Below are 19567 nucleotides of genomic sequence, written 5' to 3'. Positions count from 1 at the left end.
GCTCATCTGATTTTTAATGTGACAACAGCAAGGTAGAGTGGCCGGACTCAAGAGTCACGTCAAGCCCCACCTCAGCTCCAGCTCAGAACTTCAACTCTCATCTTTCCCGGACAACAGGCGCCACACCAGTGGGAGGTTTCTATGAGATCCAAGGGCTGCCCAGAGCCAAGTCAGCCATTGGCTCCATAGTCCCTCAGACACACCTCCCGAGTCTGCTTCTGGGTAGAGGGTTGTGTTCCTGTCACAGGTCCCCTATTCAAGGCTGTTCCTGAGATGAATGGGGCAGCAGGGAAGCATGCCCTGACCCCACTAGTTACCCAGAGAGCCACCTGCACCCCAAACACCAGTATCGTCCAGTGTGCTGGACACAAGTCATCTGAGAGGAGAGAGCCTCAACTAACAAAATGCCTCCACCTCAAAGTGATGTGTCAGACTTTGTTGATTCCCCAAGGGAAGCCTTACCCTCTCTGAGGAGTGGGTGGGGGATGGAGTGGGGGAAGATGGGGAACAGGAGGAGGAGCTTGGATCGGTATGGAAAATGAGTATAGACTCTTTAAAATAAGAGAGACAAAAGTGCCTCCATATGCTCTGGCAGTTTCTTAATTAGTGACTGATATGGGAAGGCGCGGCCTATTGTGGTGGTCCTGGGTTCTGTAAGGGCAAGCTGAGCAAGTCAAGTGGAGCAGGCCAGTGAGCATCATCCCTCCATGGCCTTGGCATCAGCTTCTGTTTCCAGGTTCCTGTCCTGACCAGTCAATGACGAACTATGATGCAGAAGTATAAGTCAAACAAACCTTTTCCTCCCCAGTTTGCTCTGCTCATGGTGTTTCATCACAGTAACAGTGACCGACTAGGACACCTGGGCCTGATCTCGCCTGAGGACAGGGTCTCAGGCGGTGCTGCAGAGCAGACTGGTGGCAGGTGGAAGCCTCAATCAGAATGTACTTTATGAGAAGCTGGAGAGAAGCCGAGCTGTGATCACAAGTGACAGGGACAGGGACAGGCCAAGAACTCTGAGTTGACAAGAACACACCGAAGACTCAGTAAGGACACCTCCCATGCCACTAAACACGCACATTACATGTTTATAAACACACAACTCAAGCAGATCAGATGGGAAGAACATTTCTCCCAACAGTGGCTGGCAACTGTCCACACCTTCTGTGACTTGCTCAGTGCTTTCAGAGACAGGTATAAAGACTGGCACACTTCTGGCTGCAGGAACCTCAGCCAGAGGCCAAAAGTTTAGTTTATGGCAGGAGAAACCTAAGAGTGTATGACCACAGGAAAATGAGCAGATTGACTGGGTTACAAAGCAAGGAGAGCTGGGTGCCAAGTCCAGGCCACGGGGACCTGGGAGGACAGTCATGGCCACCAAAGGACAACCAAGAGTACACAAAGAGGATTTTTTGTTTGTTTGTTTTTTGTTTTTTTAATTTAAAATTGTATTTATTGTTTTTTGAGATAGGTTGGACTCAAACTCATGGAACTCCTCCTGTCTTAAGTCTCCCAACTGCTGCACTATAGGCATGAGCTACTATACCTTATCAGGAGTGGGGGTGGTAAAAGCTGCAAGGCCAAGGGGCTGAAAAGAGGGCTTGGCAGTTAAGAACTGCTTTTGCAGAGGACCCAGGCTCAGTTCCCAGCACCCATACCAGGTAGCCCAAATTCTAACTCCAGTTTGAGGAGATCTGACACTCTCTGGCCCCATGGGTACCTGCATGCACATAAATTCGTATAGCCTTACTCACGCAGACAAAACCAAAGTAATATAATTTTGAAACAAAAAAAGATAGCCAGACATAGTAGTATATGTCAAATACCAGCATGCAGACAGAGGCAGGTAGATCTCTGGGAGTTCGAGGCCAGGCTGGCCTACATAGAGTTCCAAGACAGCAAGGGCTTCATAGTGACACCCTGCCCCAAACACCAAAAATAAAAAGGAATAAAAAGGTGCAAGGCCTTCAAGAGGCCCTGGGTTGAGCCCAGTATCATAAAAAGAAAGAGAAAAAGGGGAGAAGACACAGGAGGGCAGGGACCAGCCTGGAAGGAGACTTGGTTCTCTTAACTTGGAAGAGCCTGAGCCTGTGCTGGTAAGTGCCATCTTTGAAACTCATTAAAACCCTGAGTTTTGCAACAAAGTTCCCAACACGCCCCTACCTCCAAGAGCACACATTATAACTATTTTGGCCAAGGAATTTTCTTTCTTTCATGTCACCTATTAGTCCTGTTCCCACCTGATGTTTCCTCCCATGGGCAGGGATGCCATGGCCGTACTGCGGCCAGCCCTGGTGTGTTCCTCACCACTGCAGGCAAACGGTGAGCTGGGTGGAAGCTGGCTGACTCTGCCAGACTTTCTCTGCTTCTTACTCTACAACAAACCCACACTCACACCATCAAGTAAGCTACTGACCACTTAAAGAGTTCTGGCTTCCTGTGGAACTCAGGTTTTACCTGTGGCTCCTTCAAATAAAAAGTTCCCTCCTTGTGAAAATGGAAAGAATCACTGTCTGGGTGTGGGTGAGGTACTGTTAGAGACAGGAAGGTACTTTCAGGATGGAGATACTCTGTTGACTGGGTGCTAGCTCCACAGTAACAGGCCTCTGTCTCTGTCGGACGCAATCGTGTTCTTAGATCCGTGTGGTTTGTACGTAATTATCCAGGGCAGGACTAAGATCTACCTGGAGTTGTTGAAAAGTCACTGGGGACTGGATGGTTCTCTCCCCATGGGGAAAGGGCCAAGAGAAATGGGCCTGGGAAGGAGATATGGGAATACAGAGGGAGGAGAATAGGGTGCAAAAACAATATTCACAGAGTCCATCACAGTCCAGCAATAAAGTGGGGGTGTCACAAAGTGACTTCCGCAGAAGAGATATACCCCAAACCCTGAGCTGGTTTAGACTCTGTAGTCAGATGGGACCCCAGAGAGAAGCAGCTATTCTCTAAATTACTTTCTTTCATTGTTTGGTTTGTTTTTTTTTAAATGAGAAAATGCATCCCTTGTACTACATGACTTTCTTTGCAGTACTTTACACTCGTACCCAGTGGGTAATGCCCGTGGGTTCTCTTATCAGGCAGAGCAAAAAGCCCACATGGTGAGATGCACAGCCTTTCTACTGTTTGACCCTTCCTCAGTGATTAACATGTACTTCCAGAGCAAAACCTCACTACAGTGTGTGGACTGCATGGTCCTAGAGGAGCAGAGAAAGTTGCCCTGGACAGACAGGGCAGGACAGCACCGGTGCTGATGCCACAGAGTAAACCTCAGTTAATCCCTCCTGCAGTTTTTGGAAAATGTCAAGAGCCAGGAATCCCAGCATTTGGGAGGCAAAAACAGAAGGATCAAAAGTTCAGTTACATAGTAAGTTCAAGGCCAGTCTGGGCTATATGAGATCTTGATACCCCCATCCCCTAACCACACACAAAAAGCAAGGAAACAAAAAAAGAGAGAGGAAGAATTCCCCTCCCCCCAAAAATTTCAATCAACAAATTGAAAACTTATTTATAGTATCTCCAAGAAGCTAGTTTTTGAAGCCCTAAAATATTCAGGGTAATTCACCAATAATAAATTTTGTTTTCTTACTTCTGTTTATCAGAGTTTACCACCCAGAGCTCTGCAGATGATGTCGGCAGACAGGTACCCAAGAAGTATGGAGCCAGCAGAGCCTGGGCCATGCAGAAGGAGTCTCTTACCTCACCAAAAGCCCCTCTTCCGATCACTTTGATGATCTCAAAATCTTCCCGATGAAGCTGCATGTCCTTCACAAGCTGTGTGAATGGCTTAGCTAAAGGCAGAAAGAAAAATAGCAATTTAGTCCAGCACATTAACACTATCAAAACCTAAATGATAGAGGTGCCACGCCGTATTACAGGTTTCTCTCAATGTAGATGCTTGTCAACAGGTACGATTTAGTTTCTACTGTGGCAAATATTATGGCTGTGAAAATCCCCTGGTCAAAACAAAACAAAACACTGTAAATTTCCTGGTCAGATCCAAGGTTGGTCCGCTGAGAGAGCAACTGGCATGTCCACAATCATCAGAAGGGACAGCTGGGTGGGACGTTTCTGTGGTCCCACCTGTGATGCAGGAACTATGGGACATTTAGGGGAACAGGAGACTCAAAGGTGCCTTGAACAATCTCAGGGAGCTGCAAAGGGTCCTTGGTAAGCCCAGCTCTCTGTGGTAACATTGGACAGTCAGACATTCCATGTTACTATGTATTCTTCACACCAACTCTGAGAGTAACTCTATTGCTGCTATGTTTTATAGATGAGAAAATAGCTGGGTTTTTGGAAGGTGTGGTACTGTGATGAAGTATTCCCCAAAATATGACTTATTTGGAAACAGTCTTCATAACCAAGTTAAACCTGAGGTCACAACTGTAACAGGGTGGGCCCTAAAGTCAACAAGATTGGTGTTCTTATAGGAAGAAAATTTGGACAGAGGCAGGATGGAGAAAAAGCCACAAGAAAATACAGAGAGGATGGAGGGGGACAGCCCTAAACCAGTTAATATCATGGAACGCTGGTAGTCACTAGGAGCCGGAATAGGCAAACAAGTTCCTCCCTGAGCCTTCAAGGAAACAACAGGCCATACCTTGACTTTGGCCTTTTTAGCCTTCACAACTGTGACAAGCAAAGCTCTAACACTTTCAGCACCACCCTCCATCTCGACCAGTACGACAGCGCACGGTTATCCCAGGAAACTCAGAGTGTTCTCACTCCTCCCCAGGACAGAGCAAGTGCCAGGACCACTCTCCCTCCTGCCCACAGCCTGGCCTACCTGCCAAAGACGCCCACTGCTATAATATACCTGCCTGCTTTCCCACATTTCTACTTGTCCTAATTACCAGAGGATTTTCTTTCTTCTTCTTTGTTTGAGATAGGGTTTCTCTGTGTAGCTCTGTCTTAGAACTCGATTTGTAGACCAGGCTGTCCTCAAACTCATAGAGATCAAACCTGCCTCTGCCTGCAAAATGCTGGGATTAAAGGTGTTTGCCATCACCGCCTGGCTACTCTAAGGTTTCTAAAATGTTAGGTAGTTGGAAAACTGAGCAAATGTCTTACCACTGCATTTACATTAATATCTAAAACGAGCTCTGCCAAAATGTACGATGCGATATTTTAAAGACTACATTGAATCCATACTGTTAACCCTACTTCTCTATACTTCTCCTTACACGGTTGCTCAGTACTATTAAGGTTCGGTCACTATTGTTTGTTGTTCCCAACAATACTGGAAGCCATAGAAGACTCTTGGCTTTCTTCAGAGCTGGGCAGAGGACTCTGGCCCTTCACCATAAATGCCAGCCGCACAGAGCTCAGAAAACAGCGCACAAAGCCTAACAGGAAAACCCTCAAGTGAGACCCTAAAGGGTCATCTCCAGTTCATGCTTGTTTCTTTCAAATATCACCAAAATAACCATTCTTAAAACCCCCGAAGGAAACAAGTCTTTTAGACAGCTACTGGATACCACCTCTCAGAATCTTTTAGGGGAACCTCCTGTGAGGAAAAACAGGGGCCCTGACTTCTGGATAAGCCAGAAGGGAAATGTGGCTTCCAAGAGCACAAATGCACACAGCAGCGGGCTTTCTGGAGCCATAGAAGCAGGTACGCAAGCTTGAGCGCCTTCACTCAAGCAGCGCAAGCACACAGAAGCTCTTGAAAAGTAAAGAAAAGTCCACCTACAAAAGTGTCATGTGCGTACAGAACTTGCCCACACTGCCATTTCAGTTCCTGCCCCTGGACACAGTCAATTGCTTACAAGCTTCTGCTCCAGTTTTATTTTACTCGTGACTTTCATGTTTTATATCAATCAACAATCACTTTAATAGATTTATGAATTGAGTTTATCTGATATGCTAATTTTAATATTATTTTCATAGAGTGAATAAATTAACAATGATGATTTGCATACATACTTTTTATTATTCCAATTAATTTTGAGGATGAAATTCCTGGGCTCTCCAAGGAACAGAGAACTGTTTTACAGCTCCTAAGACGCCTTCCCAAGCAAGTCTAACCCAGACCACACTCTCAACACCTCAGCGCTCAGATGCCACCTGGAGAGCTGCAGCCTCTTAGGAGCTGTGTTCTGGGTCACCTGTGCTCTGTGCATACCACACACTGCTCTTCCTGCTGGAGAAACTGCTCTACTCTTGTTCAGCCTAGACATAACAGCTACAAATAAAATTCTTCTACGCTGTGGCCTTTTTTTTATTTTACGAATTATACTATTTTTTAGTTTACAGGAATTAGTTTAAGGAAAATTATCTTTATATCTATCTCTATCTATCTATCTCTATCTATATCTCTCTATCTATCTCTATATATAGATAGAGATAGATAGATAGATAGACAGACAGACAGACAGATAGATAGATATTGGTTTTGAGACAGGGTAGAAAGCTATCTTAATAAATTTTAATTGGTTCTTTTTCTCCTATCATTTTATTAAGGTTTAGAAAATCAATTAACCCTTTGAAGATCATATATTTAATCTTATTTTCTGTTAAATGGCTTTTTTCAAAAACATTTAATCCTTTATGCCACCTAATGTTCATGTCTTAGCAGGTGTGAAATGCAAATTTTAATGCTTGTTTTAACCACCCACATGTGTTTAAGTATTCTGAAATTGATTTGCCTAATTCTGCTCAATTCTCCCTTATCAGGCAAGAAGAAAACACCTCCACTGTGGGGTCCCAGAGAAAACCTCCAACCTTCCCCCACAGACTCGGGTCATAAGGATGTCCAGTGACAACCCAACGTCGGCATCATCTTAGAATTCACTCACCACTGGGAATAAATGTCTTCTTTCTGCAACAGACAGTTCTTTCCAGGACTTAGCTGTTATATCCACTGGAGCCCACGCCCAGGTTGCACTGCTTCTCTGATCTCTCGGCTTACACACCCTAATATCTGACTCCAGGTTTTTACTAAGAACAATTAGCTTGTGCTACAGACTATCACCTCCATGTCCCTCTTTGTAGGTTCTCCTGCATCAGCTGCCCTAAGGTTACTTCATCATCTTTGTCAAGCTTTCCTTCTGCTCGCTGACGTTTTCTGTTGCTTGTGCATTTGAACAGTCGTGTCCAGGTGTCCCTCAAAAGGCTGACATGGAGTTACCAGGTCAGTCTGACAAACGACAAGTATAGAAACAAACCTAAGGGAGAATCTGGCAAGGTAAAGGAACTACAAGAGTAAAATCAGGAAATCAATCTAAATGAAGTGAGACACAAAATGGAAGCATGGAAAAAAAATCCTTGCAGGTTTATCTAGCACTTTCTTTAGGTCAAAGAATAAAGGCGTTGGAGCTCACATTCTGTGGCTGATCGAGCAAGAAAGACTTCTGTGCTCAGGAACAGGCTGAGGATGGGGGGGCTGACCTGCACAGATGTAGCAGTGACCGTGTAAATACACAGTCCTAGACAAAGTTGATGGGAGGACGGAAAGGAAGCAGGAGTATATTGGGGAAGCCAACAGGGTCAGTATAAACTCCCCATTTCCATCATACAGAGAGAGCAGTGAGATCCTGTCTCAAACATACATACTGAGGGAGAGACAGACAGACAGACATATAGAAATGAGCATATATTTGGCACAAATAATAAAACCCAGAGACAGATATTGGGGTTCAACCTGAAGATCGGAAAAGCAAAGCAGTCAGCCACTAGCTCTTACCTCTAACTTCAGACCAAAATGGCAATCCTGCCTCCATGAATCCTCAGAATGAGACTGAGCATGAGACCTGTCTACCCCCCGTTTTATATTCCTCTCTAGTGCTGGGAGTAAAGGCGTGTACCACCACTGCCCAGCCTCTATAGCTAATTAGTATAATTGCTGGGATTAAAGGTGTGTGCAAACATTGCCTGGCCTGTATGGTTGACTACAGTAGCTGCTTTGCACTGATCTTCAGGCAAGCTTTATTTATTAAAACACAAATAATATACAACTATATTTCCCTTTTTTGTCTAAAATAAAAAAGGAAGGCTATAACTAATATAAGAAAACTATATACAATAAGTACAATACTATATACAATATATACAGGCAATAAATACATTAACAATGTTTAGTCCATTTGCATCTGACAAATTCAGAGAAAATACTCTATTATCTATCCTCTCTTGGTGGGCTCAAAGGCTTGTACTAACTTATTTCCTATAATAACTTGCTTTCCACATCTGGTAAACAAGGAAAACTATAACTCTCTAGTCTTCAACCCCCTCGGAGACCCAAGAAGAAAATAATATTAACTGAGTAAGCAGGAAGTGTGAGCAAGTGACTTTCAAAAATTGTGAGAAATGACAGGAACAGCTAGCTGCCTGTAAAGCAGTAAGTCAGGTCCCCTGTTTCTCCTCAGAGGTTTAAAAAAAAAAAAAAGACTTTTCCATCACATGGCAACAGGCCAAGGAAGTTACAAGGAAATGTCCTACTTGTTCTTTATTCAGCCAAACACCACTACCTGTAGGAAGTAACCCAAAGGGTACTCAAAGGAATGAAATCTGGCAGATGGAATGGATGCGTTCCATTTTGCAGAGTCTGGAAAACTAAAATACATACACCACACCATTGATACCTATTCAGGTTTTCAATGGAAAACTGCTTTGAGTTTGGAAAAGACTGATTCGGTAATCACATGTTTGCTAGAAGTTATGGCCATCATGGGTATACCTGTACAAATAAAGACAGACAATGTTCCAGCTATGTCTCTAAGAAAACGAAAGTTTTTTTGCTTATTATAATATAAAGTATATTACAGGGATACCACACAATCCTACAGGGCAGGCAGTTACAGAAAGATCAAAATGAACTCTAAAGGATATGTTAAATAAACAGAAAGGGATAATAAATAGCCTCAGAAATAGATTGCATAATGCTTTAACTGAATTTTCTAAATCCTATTGACATGTTTTTTTTAATGAAATTCCGAAGTCTTTAGCACATTTCCAATGAAGAATTAATCGATTTCTGCATTTGCTAGAGGACCTGGCAGACCCCCATGGGACAGGATGTGAGTTATGTATATGAGATGATGGTATTCCTGACTGTATCTTGTACCTGAATAAATAATGAGGTCAATTCTGTATCATCTGGTATAAATTCACCTGTTTCAATATGCAAAACCACTCTTTGTAAGTCATTAAGAGTCCACACGTGATCTCTCCTAATTTATACCTTTTGTGGTCTAATATTTTGCAAACCTATTTTATAACCTAAATAATTAATAGAATCTCCTCTTTGTATTTTTCCAGGAACAATTTGTAATCCCCAACAAGGAAAATTTTCTTTACTTCTTCAAACATTCTTTCTAAAGTATCTACATTTGAATCAGATACCAACATGCCGTCCTTGTAATGGTAAACTATAGATTCAGGAAATTGCTTATGTATCATTTCCAATGACTGATTTACAAAATATTGGCATGGGGTGGGGCTATTTAACATTCCCTGTGAGAGAACCTTCCGTTGGTATCTTTTTAGCAGGACAGAATTATAAGTAGGCTCTGTGAAGGCAAATTTTTCTGTATCTTTTTCTTGTAAATGTGTAGTGAAGAAACAATCTTTTAAAGCAATTACTCTAAGAGGCCATCTTTTAGGCAACAGAGAAGACAGAGGATTCTAGACTGTAGAGAGCCCCTGGGCTGAATCACCTTATTAACAGCTCTTACATTCTTCATTTTCCAGATTTCTTTTTAACAACAAATGTAAGAGAATTCCAAAGACTGGTTGATTCTTCAATATGCTGAGCATCTAGTTGCTCCTGTGCCAATTGTTCTAAAACCTGCAGTTTCTCTATTGCTAGAGCCCACTGCTTATCCCATACAGGTTTGTCTGTCAACCATTTTAAAGGGAGGGCTGATGGTGCCTCTGAAATAGCAGCAGGTGCTCGGCCCTTTCTTGTACAACCTGAATGGTTGATTGCGCAAGACAACTGTTAACTTTTCTTTATAAAACCTTCTAATATTTCCAGAAATATATGTTAATTTATACTTTGTTTCTAAGATTGGGGAATTTTAATCTGAGTATTCCATTGCTGTAACAAAAAAAGTTCCTACAATTTCATTGCTATTTTAGCCACATATGGTTTTACTCTTCCTCTCTGTACTTCTAGCCCTATACATTTGACCCATCTCACACTCTGTTTTACCTGAGATAAAGTTACAATTCCTAAAAACTGAACATTTATATCCTGAAGAAGCCAATTTGGATGCCAAGATTCTGATGAAATTATTATTACATCCACACCTGTGTTTACCAGACTTTCAATGATGTCATTTATTCATATTTTTAATTTTGGTTTTTGCTCATTTATAGAAGTTTGCCAAAATACTCACTTTATAGTTTCTCCTGATTTTTTTGTTCTCTCTTCTATAGCTGTTCTATTATCCAGAGCAGTATAGTTTCTTATATTAGGCTTTAGGTTAATTGTCTGGGAAGGAGTTGCCTCTATAATAACAGGAAAGGACTGAACCGGATTTGGCATAGGGCCTGTAAGAAGCCCCTCATGGAGTTTTCCAATGGCAAAGATTATCTTGAATACTCCTCATTGATCTACACTCATTAGCCCAATGCCTGCCTTTGCCACACCTTCCTCATAATCCAGCAAAGGGGTGTTCTGAATGGGTTATTCTTAGAAAAAAAAACATTGTTTCTAGGAACACCCTGTCTACAATCCCTTTTAAAGTGACCTTGTTTGCCACAATTATAATATTTGACATTTTGATTTTTTCCTCAAACCTCTGGAAATCACCTCTCCTATCCATGCACCATCATGGTCATGAGATTCAATATTAATTGTGTCTTGGATCCATTCCTCCAAGGTGCTGACCTTGCCTTTAACAGCCTAATTATCCTTTTGCATAGAGAACTGGCATTTTCAAAAGCCAGAGATTCTATTATGTGTCTAGCTTCTGAATTTGGTATCATTCTATTTATTGCTCAAGTCAGTCTTTGTAAGAAATCCATAAAGGCTTCTGTTGTACCCTGTATAATTTTAGTAAATGACTCGATTTTCTTTCCTGATTCTCCAATTCTGTCCTAAGCATTCAAAGCTGCTGCACAGCATAAATCCAGGGTGTGGTCAACATAGACAGCTTGTCTTTTTATAGTAGCATAATCTCCTTCTCCAAGAATTTGATCTTGGGAGATTTCTCTACCTCTAGCTTTACTCCATTGTTCAATAACCTTAGCCTCTTCTCTGAACCACATATGCCATTGTAATGTGGACCAGGCTCTAAAACACCTTTAACCAATTCTATCCTGTCTTTATGGATAATTCTATTACAAACTGACCACCAGTTTAACATTTGCTTCACAAAAGGTAAATACATACCATATGAGATTATTGCTTCCTAGAATCTCCTTAAATCTAACACTGACACAGGAATCCAGTTATCTGTAACAAAGCCTCTGCTATTTGGCAACTCCTGTAAGGTTCCTGGGAATATTAAGGTTGGTTTATGAAAACCTTAGGCTGTTCCTCTCTATTCTTATAATGCAGTGCTGGAATTGGCTCTTCATTAAATTCTTCTATCTGGACTTGAATATCTCTGTGATCTTTTTTATTAGGTTTTTCTAAGGCCTGTATCTTAGCACTCAGGTTAACCAACATTTTTAGTGATGAGACAAAAATCATAACGCTGAGAATGTTTACAATTGACATTATATAAATCCCATCTAAATTAGATATCCTCTCATTTAATCATTCAATTTTCAAACTGTCTAGCATAGTATCATACAGAGACCCAAATCCCTCTATTGTAATGATTTTTCCCATTTTTTTAATGTGGGAAAAAAATCTCTCTTTTAACTAATTCCTCCCTTAAGAATTTCCAATTTTCTTACCAAATCTGCCAGTGATGTTGATGAAGATGTGAGACTGATTGCTGCTGCAAGACTGATTGCTGCTGCGTAGAAAGCCTGACTGGATTTCAAGACAGCACCTAGTTTGGCAGCAGCCCAAGAAGGGGGTTCAGGGAGAGCGCACAACCCACAGTGGGGGAGAGAGAGACACAGACGGCTGTCTGAAAAATGCACAGGAGACTGCTCAGAAAAAGCATGTGTGGCAGGAGTCTAGAGCTGGTGAGTCCTGTGGCATTTGGAACCCAGGTGCTTCTGGAGTTTAGGTGGCAGCTGGAGACTGTTTCAGAGAGACTACAACAGGAAAATCCCAAACTCGCTCAGAGGCTTGGGGGGAAAAAAGAAAGCCTAGCCAGATGAGATTGGAGCCGCACGTGCAGCTCCGGCCGGTGCAGGTGGCTTTTTTGTGAGTTCATACCCTAAACATTGGGTGCCAAATGTAGCACAAGTAATAAAAACCCAGAGACAGATATTAGGGTTCAACCTAAAGATCAGAAAAGCAAAGCAGCAAGCCACAGGCTCTTACCTTTACCTCAAACCAAAATTGTGATCCTGCCTCCATGAGTCCTCAGAGTGAGACTGAGTGTGAGACTCATCTCCTCCCATCTATCCACCTCTCTAGTGTCAGGATTAAAGGCATGTACAACCACTGCCTGGCCTGTATGGCTGACTAGTCTGGCTGCTTTGCACTGACCTTCAGGCAAGCTTTATTTACTAAAACACAGTAACATACCACTATACACAGATATAAGTGAGTGTACACAGAGACAGAAGATCAAGTTCTATCTCCTGAGGGGCACAGAAACAGAAAGTTCAATAAAAACAAGCCCCTGATACCAGGTTTCAGTTTCTCAATATCCTCCACTAAAGGAGCCAGGTCTCCTCATACAAGCCAGACCACCCTGTGGTGTGAAACAAACTCAAGGATGGCCCAACAAACCACAATGGTCACAAACCCAACAACACACAAAGCAAACCAGGGACTTGGTTCTGACACTAATAAGTTATTCAGCTGGGAAAAATGGGATACCCGAGACATCACCTGCATCAGAAGATGAGCAGCTAGTGACATATTAAGGTTAAGTTCCTGACACTTCAGTTGTGCTGTGGTCATATGAAATACATACTACTCAAGAGTCAGGGAATATCATGTGAGAACTTACTCTCTAAGTTTGAAACCATTTTAGAGACACTTTACACACTTTTTTTAAAAAATAGGGACAGCCACACTTGCCAGATGAACATTGCCACTAATGCTGCAAGAGAAAACCAGGACAACTTAGATGGGTCCCAGTCCTGGAGGAGCGGAGGAGTAGGATGTGGCTCAACAACACTAGGGACCAGAGCACACTGCTCGGGAAGAGCATGAGGCTTCGTCCCAGCAACCTGATGAGCAGGAGGGCAAGACTTACTGAAGCGGGAGGTCCAGTGACGTCAGGCTGGGATGAGAGAGGCAGAGCCCCAGAACCACAAAATAAAACAACAAAAGTTAACGCTACAGGGCTTTCAAGTGTGAAGAGGACAAAGTGATTTTTTTTTTTATGGTATTTGTGGAGGTTTGAATGGGAATAGCCCCAAAGACTCATGTGTTTGAATGTGTGTCCTTGCTGGAGGGAGTGTGTTGCTGTGGGGATGGACTTTAAGGTCTCTTATGCTTAAACTATGCCCAGTGTGGTACAGTCTCCTTCTGATGCCTGCAGATCAAGGTAGAAATTTCATCTCCTTCTCTAGCACCATGTCTGCCTGCATGCTGCCATGTTTCTCGTGGTGACGATAATGGACATTAAATCTCTGAAACTCTAAGTAAGCCCCAATTAAATGTCTTCCTTTTAAAGGCTGCTGTGGTCATGATGTCTGTTCACAGCAATAGAAACCCCACTAAAATAGCATTCTACTGCTGTCTTGTACACAACATTGGGGTTGGAAAGATGGCTCAGCATTTGAAAGCATTTGCTGAGGACCTGAGTTCAATTCCCAGGACCTACATGGTAGCTCATAACCATCAGCAACTCCAGGGGGTTCGATGCCCTCTTCTGTAGTCTGCATGCACCAGTTATTCAAGCAGTACATATACTTAAGGGCAGGCAAAACATACATACATACATACATACATACATACATACATACATACATATATATATATATATATATATATAAACATATCCTTATTCAAAACATATTTTCCTTGGATGGTGGTGGCACACGCCTTTACTCCCAGCACTCAGGAGGCAGAAGCAGGTAGATCTCTGTGAGTTCGAGGACAGCCTGGTCTAAAGAGCTAGTTCCAAGACAACTAGAGCTGTTGCACAAAGAAACCCTGTCTTGGGAGTGGAGGGGGGGGGAGGGAGGTCACTGTCACACACTCCTAAGACATGCTAGATACAAAACAAAACCAGAGCAGTCAAAGAACTATCTGGACCAGGTGTGACCTTACTCTGGGATACATAGTGAGACCTTTCTCAAATCAATCAATTAATATAAAAACAAGATAAAGATTACTTTTACTATTTTTTTTTACTAATTAGAAATACTCATTTCAAATAGTATTTACATTAACACTCTCAAAACCAAATTCTGGCATGATGGCAAACAACTTTAATCCTAGCACTTGGAAGGCAGACGCAGAAGGATCTCTATTGTAACTATAATTCTTACTTGATTATCTGTTTTGTTATACGTAATTTTACTACATTAAAGTTAAAACCTTCCTTTTTAATTAGACAGAAAAGGGGAGATGATGGAGGAAGTCCTTCTATATGCTATGAATATGTCTTATCATTGGTTAATAAAGAAGCTGATTTGGCCAGTAGCCAGGCAGAATATAGCTAGTCAGGAAAGCCAAGTAGAGGGGTGGGGGAGAAGGTGGAGTCAGAGAGATCCCAGCAGTGGCTGGGGAAGCAAGATGTGAGGTAACAAGCCACAAGCCTTGTGGTAAAATATAGAATAATAGAAATGGGTTCATTTAAGTTCTAAGAGTTAGTTAATAATAAGACTGAGCTAATAGGCCAAAGGTGGGAGAGAAACCTCCAGTTACCAGTCTCTGTGAGTTCAAGGCTAGCCTAGTCTACAGAGTGAGTTTCAGGATAGCCAGAGCTAAACAGAGAGACTATGTCCCAAAAAGAACTATTTATTTATATGGATGTTTTGCCTGCATGTGTTTGTGTTGCACATATGTGTAGTCCCCCAAGAGACCAGAAGACAGTGTCAGATTCTTTAGAACTGAAGTTACAGAGTGTTGTAAATTGCCATGTGGGTACCTGAAATGAAACCCTGTTTCTCTGAAGAGCATCTTTCTGGCTCATACAACACTCATACAACACACTTTAAAAAGGCAACGTTATGGTCAGTCAGCCACAACTGGTAATGATACTGACTCTCACAGTGATATATATTATAAATGGAGCAGGAAGACCACATGTAACAATTCTAAGTTTCAAGAAAGGAAGAACTGTAGCCAGACACCGGAACTAACACCTGTAATCTCAAGACTCAGGAGGCAGAGGCAGAAGGATGGGTTACACAAAGAGAGACAAAAACAAGCTACAACAGAACTTTTCTTGCATAATCTATCAATACCTATCTATGTCTAAACACCAAATACTACCAGGTCAGTAAATACCCACAGGGAACCTTTAAGGACCAGGATGGGACCTAGAGTAGAGCCCATGATGGCTCACTCCAGTACCAGTACTCTCAGCCTTAGACTCTGGGAGCCTTGAGACACCCCCATACACTGAGTTCCCCAACTCACAAAGTGGACTTGAAGCCTAGGTCCACCTCCCATGGGTGAACACTGCTTTCTCTCCAGCACAGCCACAAACTTGTGATGACTGATGGTCACTCTGACAAGCCATCAAAAAGAGATTTACCTTCTCTATACAGAAGGCTTACATCACCATGTCTACTTGGACAGCTAGAGTTCCTATTTCTCTAGACCACATTCAATTTTTCCTCTTTTTGTAGAGCTAGAGGTCAAACCTAGAGTCCCTTATAAGTGTTCTACACTGAGCTGTAGATCTCTATTGCCTCTCTGAACTTATCTTGTTGCCCAAAAGGTAATGAATTTGTCAAGATAACTACTATGAAAGAGAAGATGGCTCAGTAAGTATGACTGCTTGCTGGGCAGGAATGGTTCTGTGTGCCCAAGCAGAGAAGTCAGGAACAGGTGGATCCCAGGAGCTTAATGGTTAGAGAGTCAACAAAGCCAAAAAGGCAAACTTCCAGTTCAACAAGAGACCCAGTCTCAAGACAAAAGGCAAAGAACAACAGAGGAAAACACCTGCTACCCTCCTTCAGCCTATGCAGTTCACACATGGGCACACTCAGAAGACCATGTCATATACCACATACAAATACAAAGAGAAACTACTGATAAATATGAGATCCAAACTACAAGAAAAATTGAAGCCCAGTGTTCCTTTAAACAGGAAGCTCTGCCAGGAGGAACTAGGGGAGGCAAAAGGGATGTGACTGCAAATCACTGTGAAATGAGAAGCTGATGCCTCCTATCTTGGCTTGATCACCAAGAGAGGACGTAAGATTAGATCAACTAAACAGAGGGTCTAGCAGGGAAGAGACAGAGGAAGGAGGACCGTGGTCAAAGTAACTGCCAACAGAAGGCAGGCATTAAGTTCCACTTTCCCCACCTAGCTGCTCTACTCACATGTCTGGACTTAGTCTCTCCACTCTTCTGTCTCTGTGGCTGTGACAGCATCACTATGTTTGCAAGTGAACTCCCTTGATGATCACCCAGTACAAACAGCATGTTATCACAGGGAAATAGGGACCCCTGAAGGCCGCTGACATGTGTGGAACACACAGATATAAGTCAACTCTACTTGAAGGCTCCCTGCTTCTAAGAATGCCTCTCCTTCCAAGAGCCCTTCTGGAGACATAGTGTGGCCACCTGGCACTTGGGCAGACATAGGGTAGCCATCTAACACATAGACAGCTCCCTTCAGGAGACATAGGATGGCCGCCTGGCACATGGCCAGCTCCCTGAAAGCACCTGCTCCTAGTGAGGGCACAAAAGATTAATACTCACCATAAGAGTTCTGAAAAATGTGCTCAGATTATAAAAACCACACTCACTTGTGTAGATAACTAGATATTTGTAAAGTGACAGCAACCTATACCCCAGGCAAGCAACTACAAATCCTCCACCATGAACCATGAGCTGGAGAAAACTGAACTGACTCTTTCAAGAAGTCCCAGTGGTACCCCACTCTAGTTCCCTATCTGAGAACCCTCCCGCCCAAGCTGACATGGACCGCAGACCTGCAACACTCTTAGCGAACAAACAATGAACTATTCAACATGAGACTTAAGGGTAAAGAGGAAGCGTTTTAACTGTGTCAGGAGCCAAGCCAGCTACAGGCTTGGGCAGTTAAAAGTCCACTGGGGTGGGGAGGCTGTGCTGAGTCAACACCAGATGGGAAACCTTCATTCCAGCAGGATACAGTCATGGGAGGAGCCGCCTATGCCCCTTGATGAAGCCATTCACACCTAATTTCCAGACCAACTCAGGCCCCTCACCAGCCTGCACCCCATGTCTGTCAGGTTCCTTTTCTCTACTCACATCCACTTGGTTGAAGTTGCTTTGTCATTACAGAAACAAGGTCCCATTACCTCACTGCTGCGCATCACCCAACAGTGTTTTGGCTTCCTGTTCAAGGACAATGCGCCCCACTTGAACCCTCCAAGAAGGCAGTGATCCCAGTCACATGCAGTACTGTCCTGTAGGAGTCCTTCAGCAAAGCCAAGACCCTCTGCTGAATGAGCAGCTTTACAGTAAGGTCAGCTCCCCTTGCTTAAATAGAAATTTAATTTAAAATTCTAGGGCTGGGATGTAGCTGCATAAAGCTGGTTCCATCCCCAGCACTGCCTCTCTCCCCCAAAAACTTAAAATGAAAAATAACCTAGTGTAAAATGGAGTGATTTGAAGTCATAGAAACACAGCAAGGGCTTCGTGACAAAGCCCCCATTCTGCTTGCTGGTGCACCCACAAGACAACCAGTTTCTAGGCTATTTCTTCTACAAACTCCTAGAAGCATCCTGTCTGTGTACATCCCAAATTTAAAAGAAAGGAAAATCAGAAGTAAAGAATAAGTGCTCAAAACCCAGGAGCTGAGGCAAGAGACTTTAAGTTCAAAGTCAGTCTAGGCTACACAGTGAGTTCCAAGCTGGTCACACTAGACTAATGGACCCTGTCTCAAAAAGCAAGCAAGCAGGTAAAGGTACTTGTCCAAACATGATGACCTAAATTCAATTCCTGCAAACCACATAGTGGAGGAAAAAACAACTCCCAAAAGCTGTCCTCCAACCTCCACATGTGCCCTTCTTGAATAGACATGTATGTAGTCAAACATGGACACAGACACACACAGAACAAAAGAAACAAAACAAAACAAAAACCAAACCTCAACTCCAATCAAAAGATTAAAAAAAAGCCTCAGAGAAGGCTGAGACAAGTCAGCATTAGTAACGCTCTGGACGCTTCTGCTCTCTGAGCACAGAGGTTGTCAGAGTGGGTTCCTCGGCACCCCCAGTTTGATTTTGATGGCTGTGGCAAACATCATGACCAGAAGAAAGCTGAGGAGGAAAGGGTTTCATCTACAGCTTACAGGCCATCACTCAGGGAAGTGAGAGCAGGAACTCAGGGCAGGAGCTGAAGCAGAGGCCATGGAGGATGTTGTTTACTGACTTGCTCTTCGTGGCTCACTCAGCCTGCTTTCTTACAGAACATAAGACTACTTGCTCAGAGCTGGCACTGTCTACAGTGGGCTGGACCCTCCTACATCAACCATTAATCAAGAAAATGCCCTCACGGCCTAGCCTACAGGCCAATCTGATGGAGGCATGTTCTAAACTGAGGTTCCTTCTTCCCAAGCGACTCCAGTTCACCTGGCCAGCAGCATCTGCTGGGAGAAGGCAAGAAGATTTTGTAATGTACTATCTACTGGGAGCATCTGAGTTTAGAAGTCAGGGTGCTTTCCCCTGAAGGCTCTCTTCCTGGGGGTTCTGCCAGCTAACCAAAGTCATGCTGAAAAGGACCCAGAGGCACATGGTGCCCTGAATACAAACTGATGGCTTTTTGGTGTTGCCAAGATGGCTGGGTGAGTAACAGTGTTTGCTGCCACGCTGGCTAATGATGAGTTTTGTCCTTGGAACCAACTCTGTCCTCTGACCTCCATAATCACTCCATGGTCTGCACCACAACCAGCCCCCAGTCAGACACACAAAATAAGAAAACACATGTTAAACAACAAAAACACGTGGTTTCAGAAGTGGAATGCTCAAGACAGAAGTCACAAATTTGTGATTTACAATGTTTAAGGTACCTCAATCTATGTGTGCGCACATGTGTGTAGGGGGGGCACTGCGTGTACGCACACTCATTAGTGGATAGATGAGTGGAAGCCAAAAGTCAGCATCAGATGCATCTTTGACTGCATTCTATCTTACTGTCTGAGATGGGTCTTTCACTGGACCTGGAGCTCAGCACTTTGTCTGGACTGGCTGGCCAGAGGACCTCAGGGATGCACCTCTCTGCCTCCCACAGCACTGGAGTTATGGGTGCTGTGTCACCGTACCCCACTTTTCACAGGTGCCGAGAATTCACACTGTCCTCACACTGCACTTAAAGTGCTTTATGCACAGAGCCATCCTCCCAGCCCTGCGATCTTGTTTTAAGAGGCCCTGATGG

At 43.2% G+C, this 19567-nt stretch overlaps 1 protein-coding gene across 1 annotated transcript in view; it reads right to left on the bottom strand.

Annotated features, from left to right (window-relative positions):
* Nucleotides 1-19567, bottom strand: part of Cdc42bpb (CDC42 binding protein kinase beta) — a 96675-nt gene that overhangs the window by 56918 nt on the left and 20190 nt on the right. The window contains exon 2 of the mRNA XM_038337941.2: nt 3694-3785. Within this exon, the coding sequence (XP_038193869.1) occupies nt 3694-3785 (92 nt within the window). The remainder of the gene's footprint in view (nt 1-3693; nt 3786-19567) is intronic.

The sequence above is a fragment of the Arvicola amphibius genome, chromosome 7 (genome assembly GCF_903992535.2).
Source record: "Arvicola amphibius chromosome 7, mArvAmp1.2, whole genome shotgun sequence".
In the NCBI taxonomy this organism is placed as follows: Eukaryota; Metazoa; Chordata; class Mammalia; order Rodentia; family Cricetidae; genus Arvicola; species Arvicola amphibius.
Note: the sequence above shows the minus strand (reverse complement) of the source record. Positions and strands in the feature narration are given on the sequence as shown.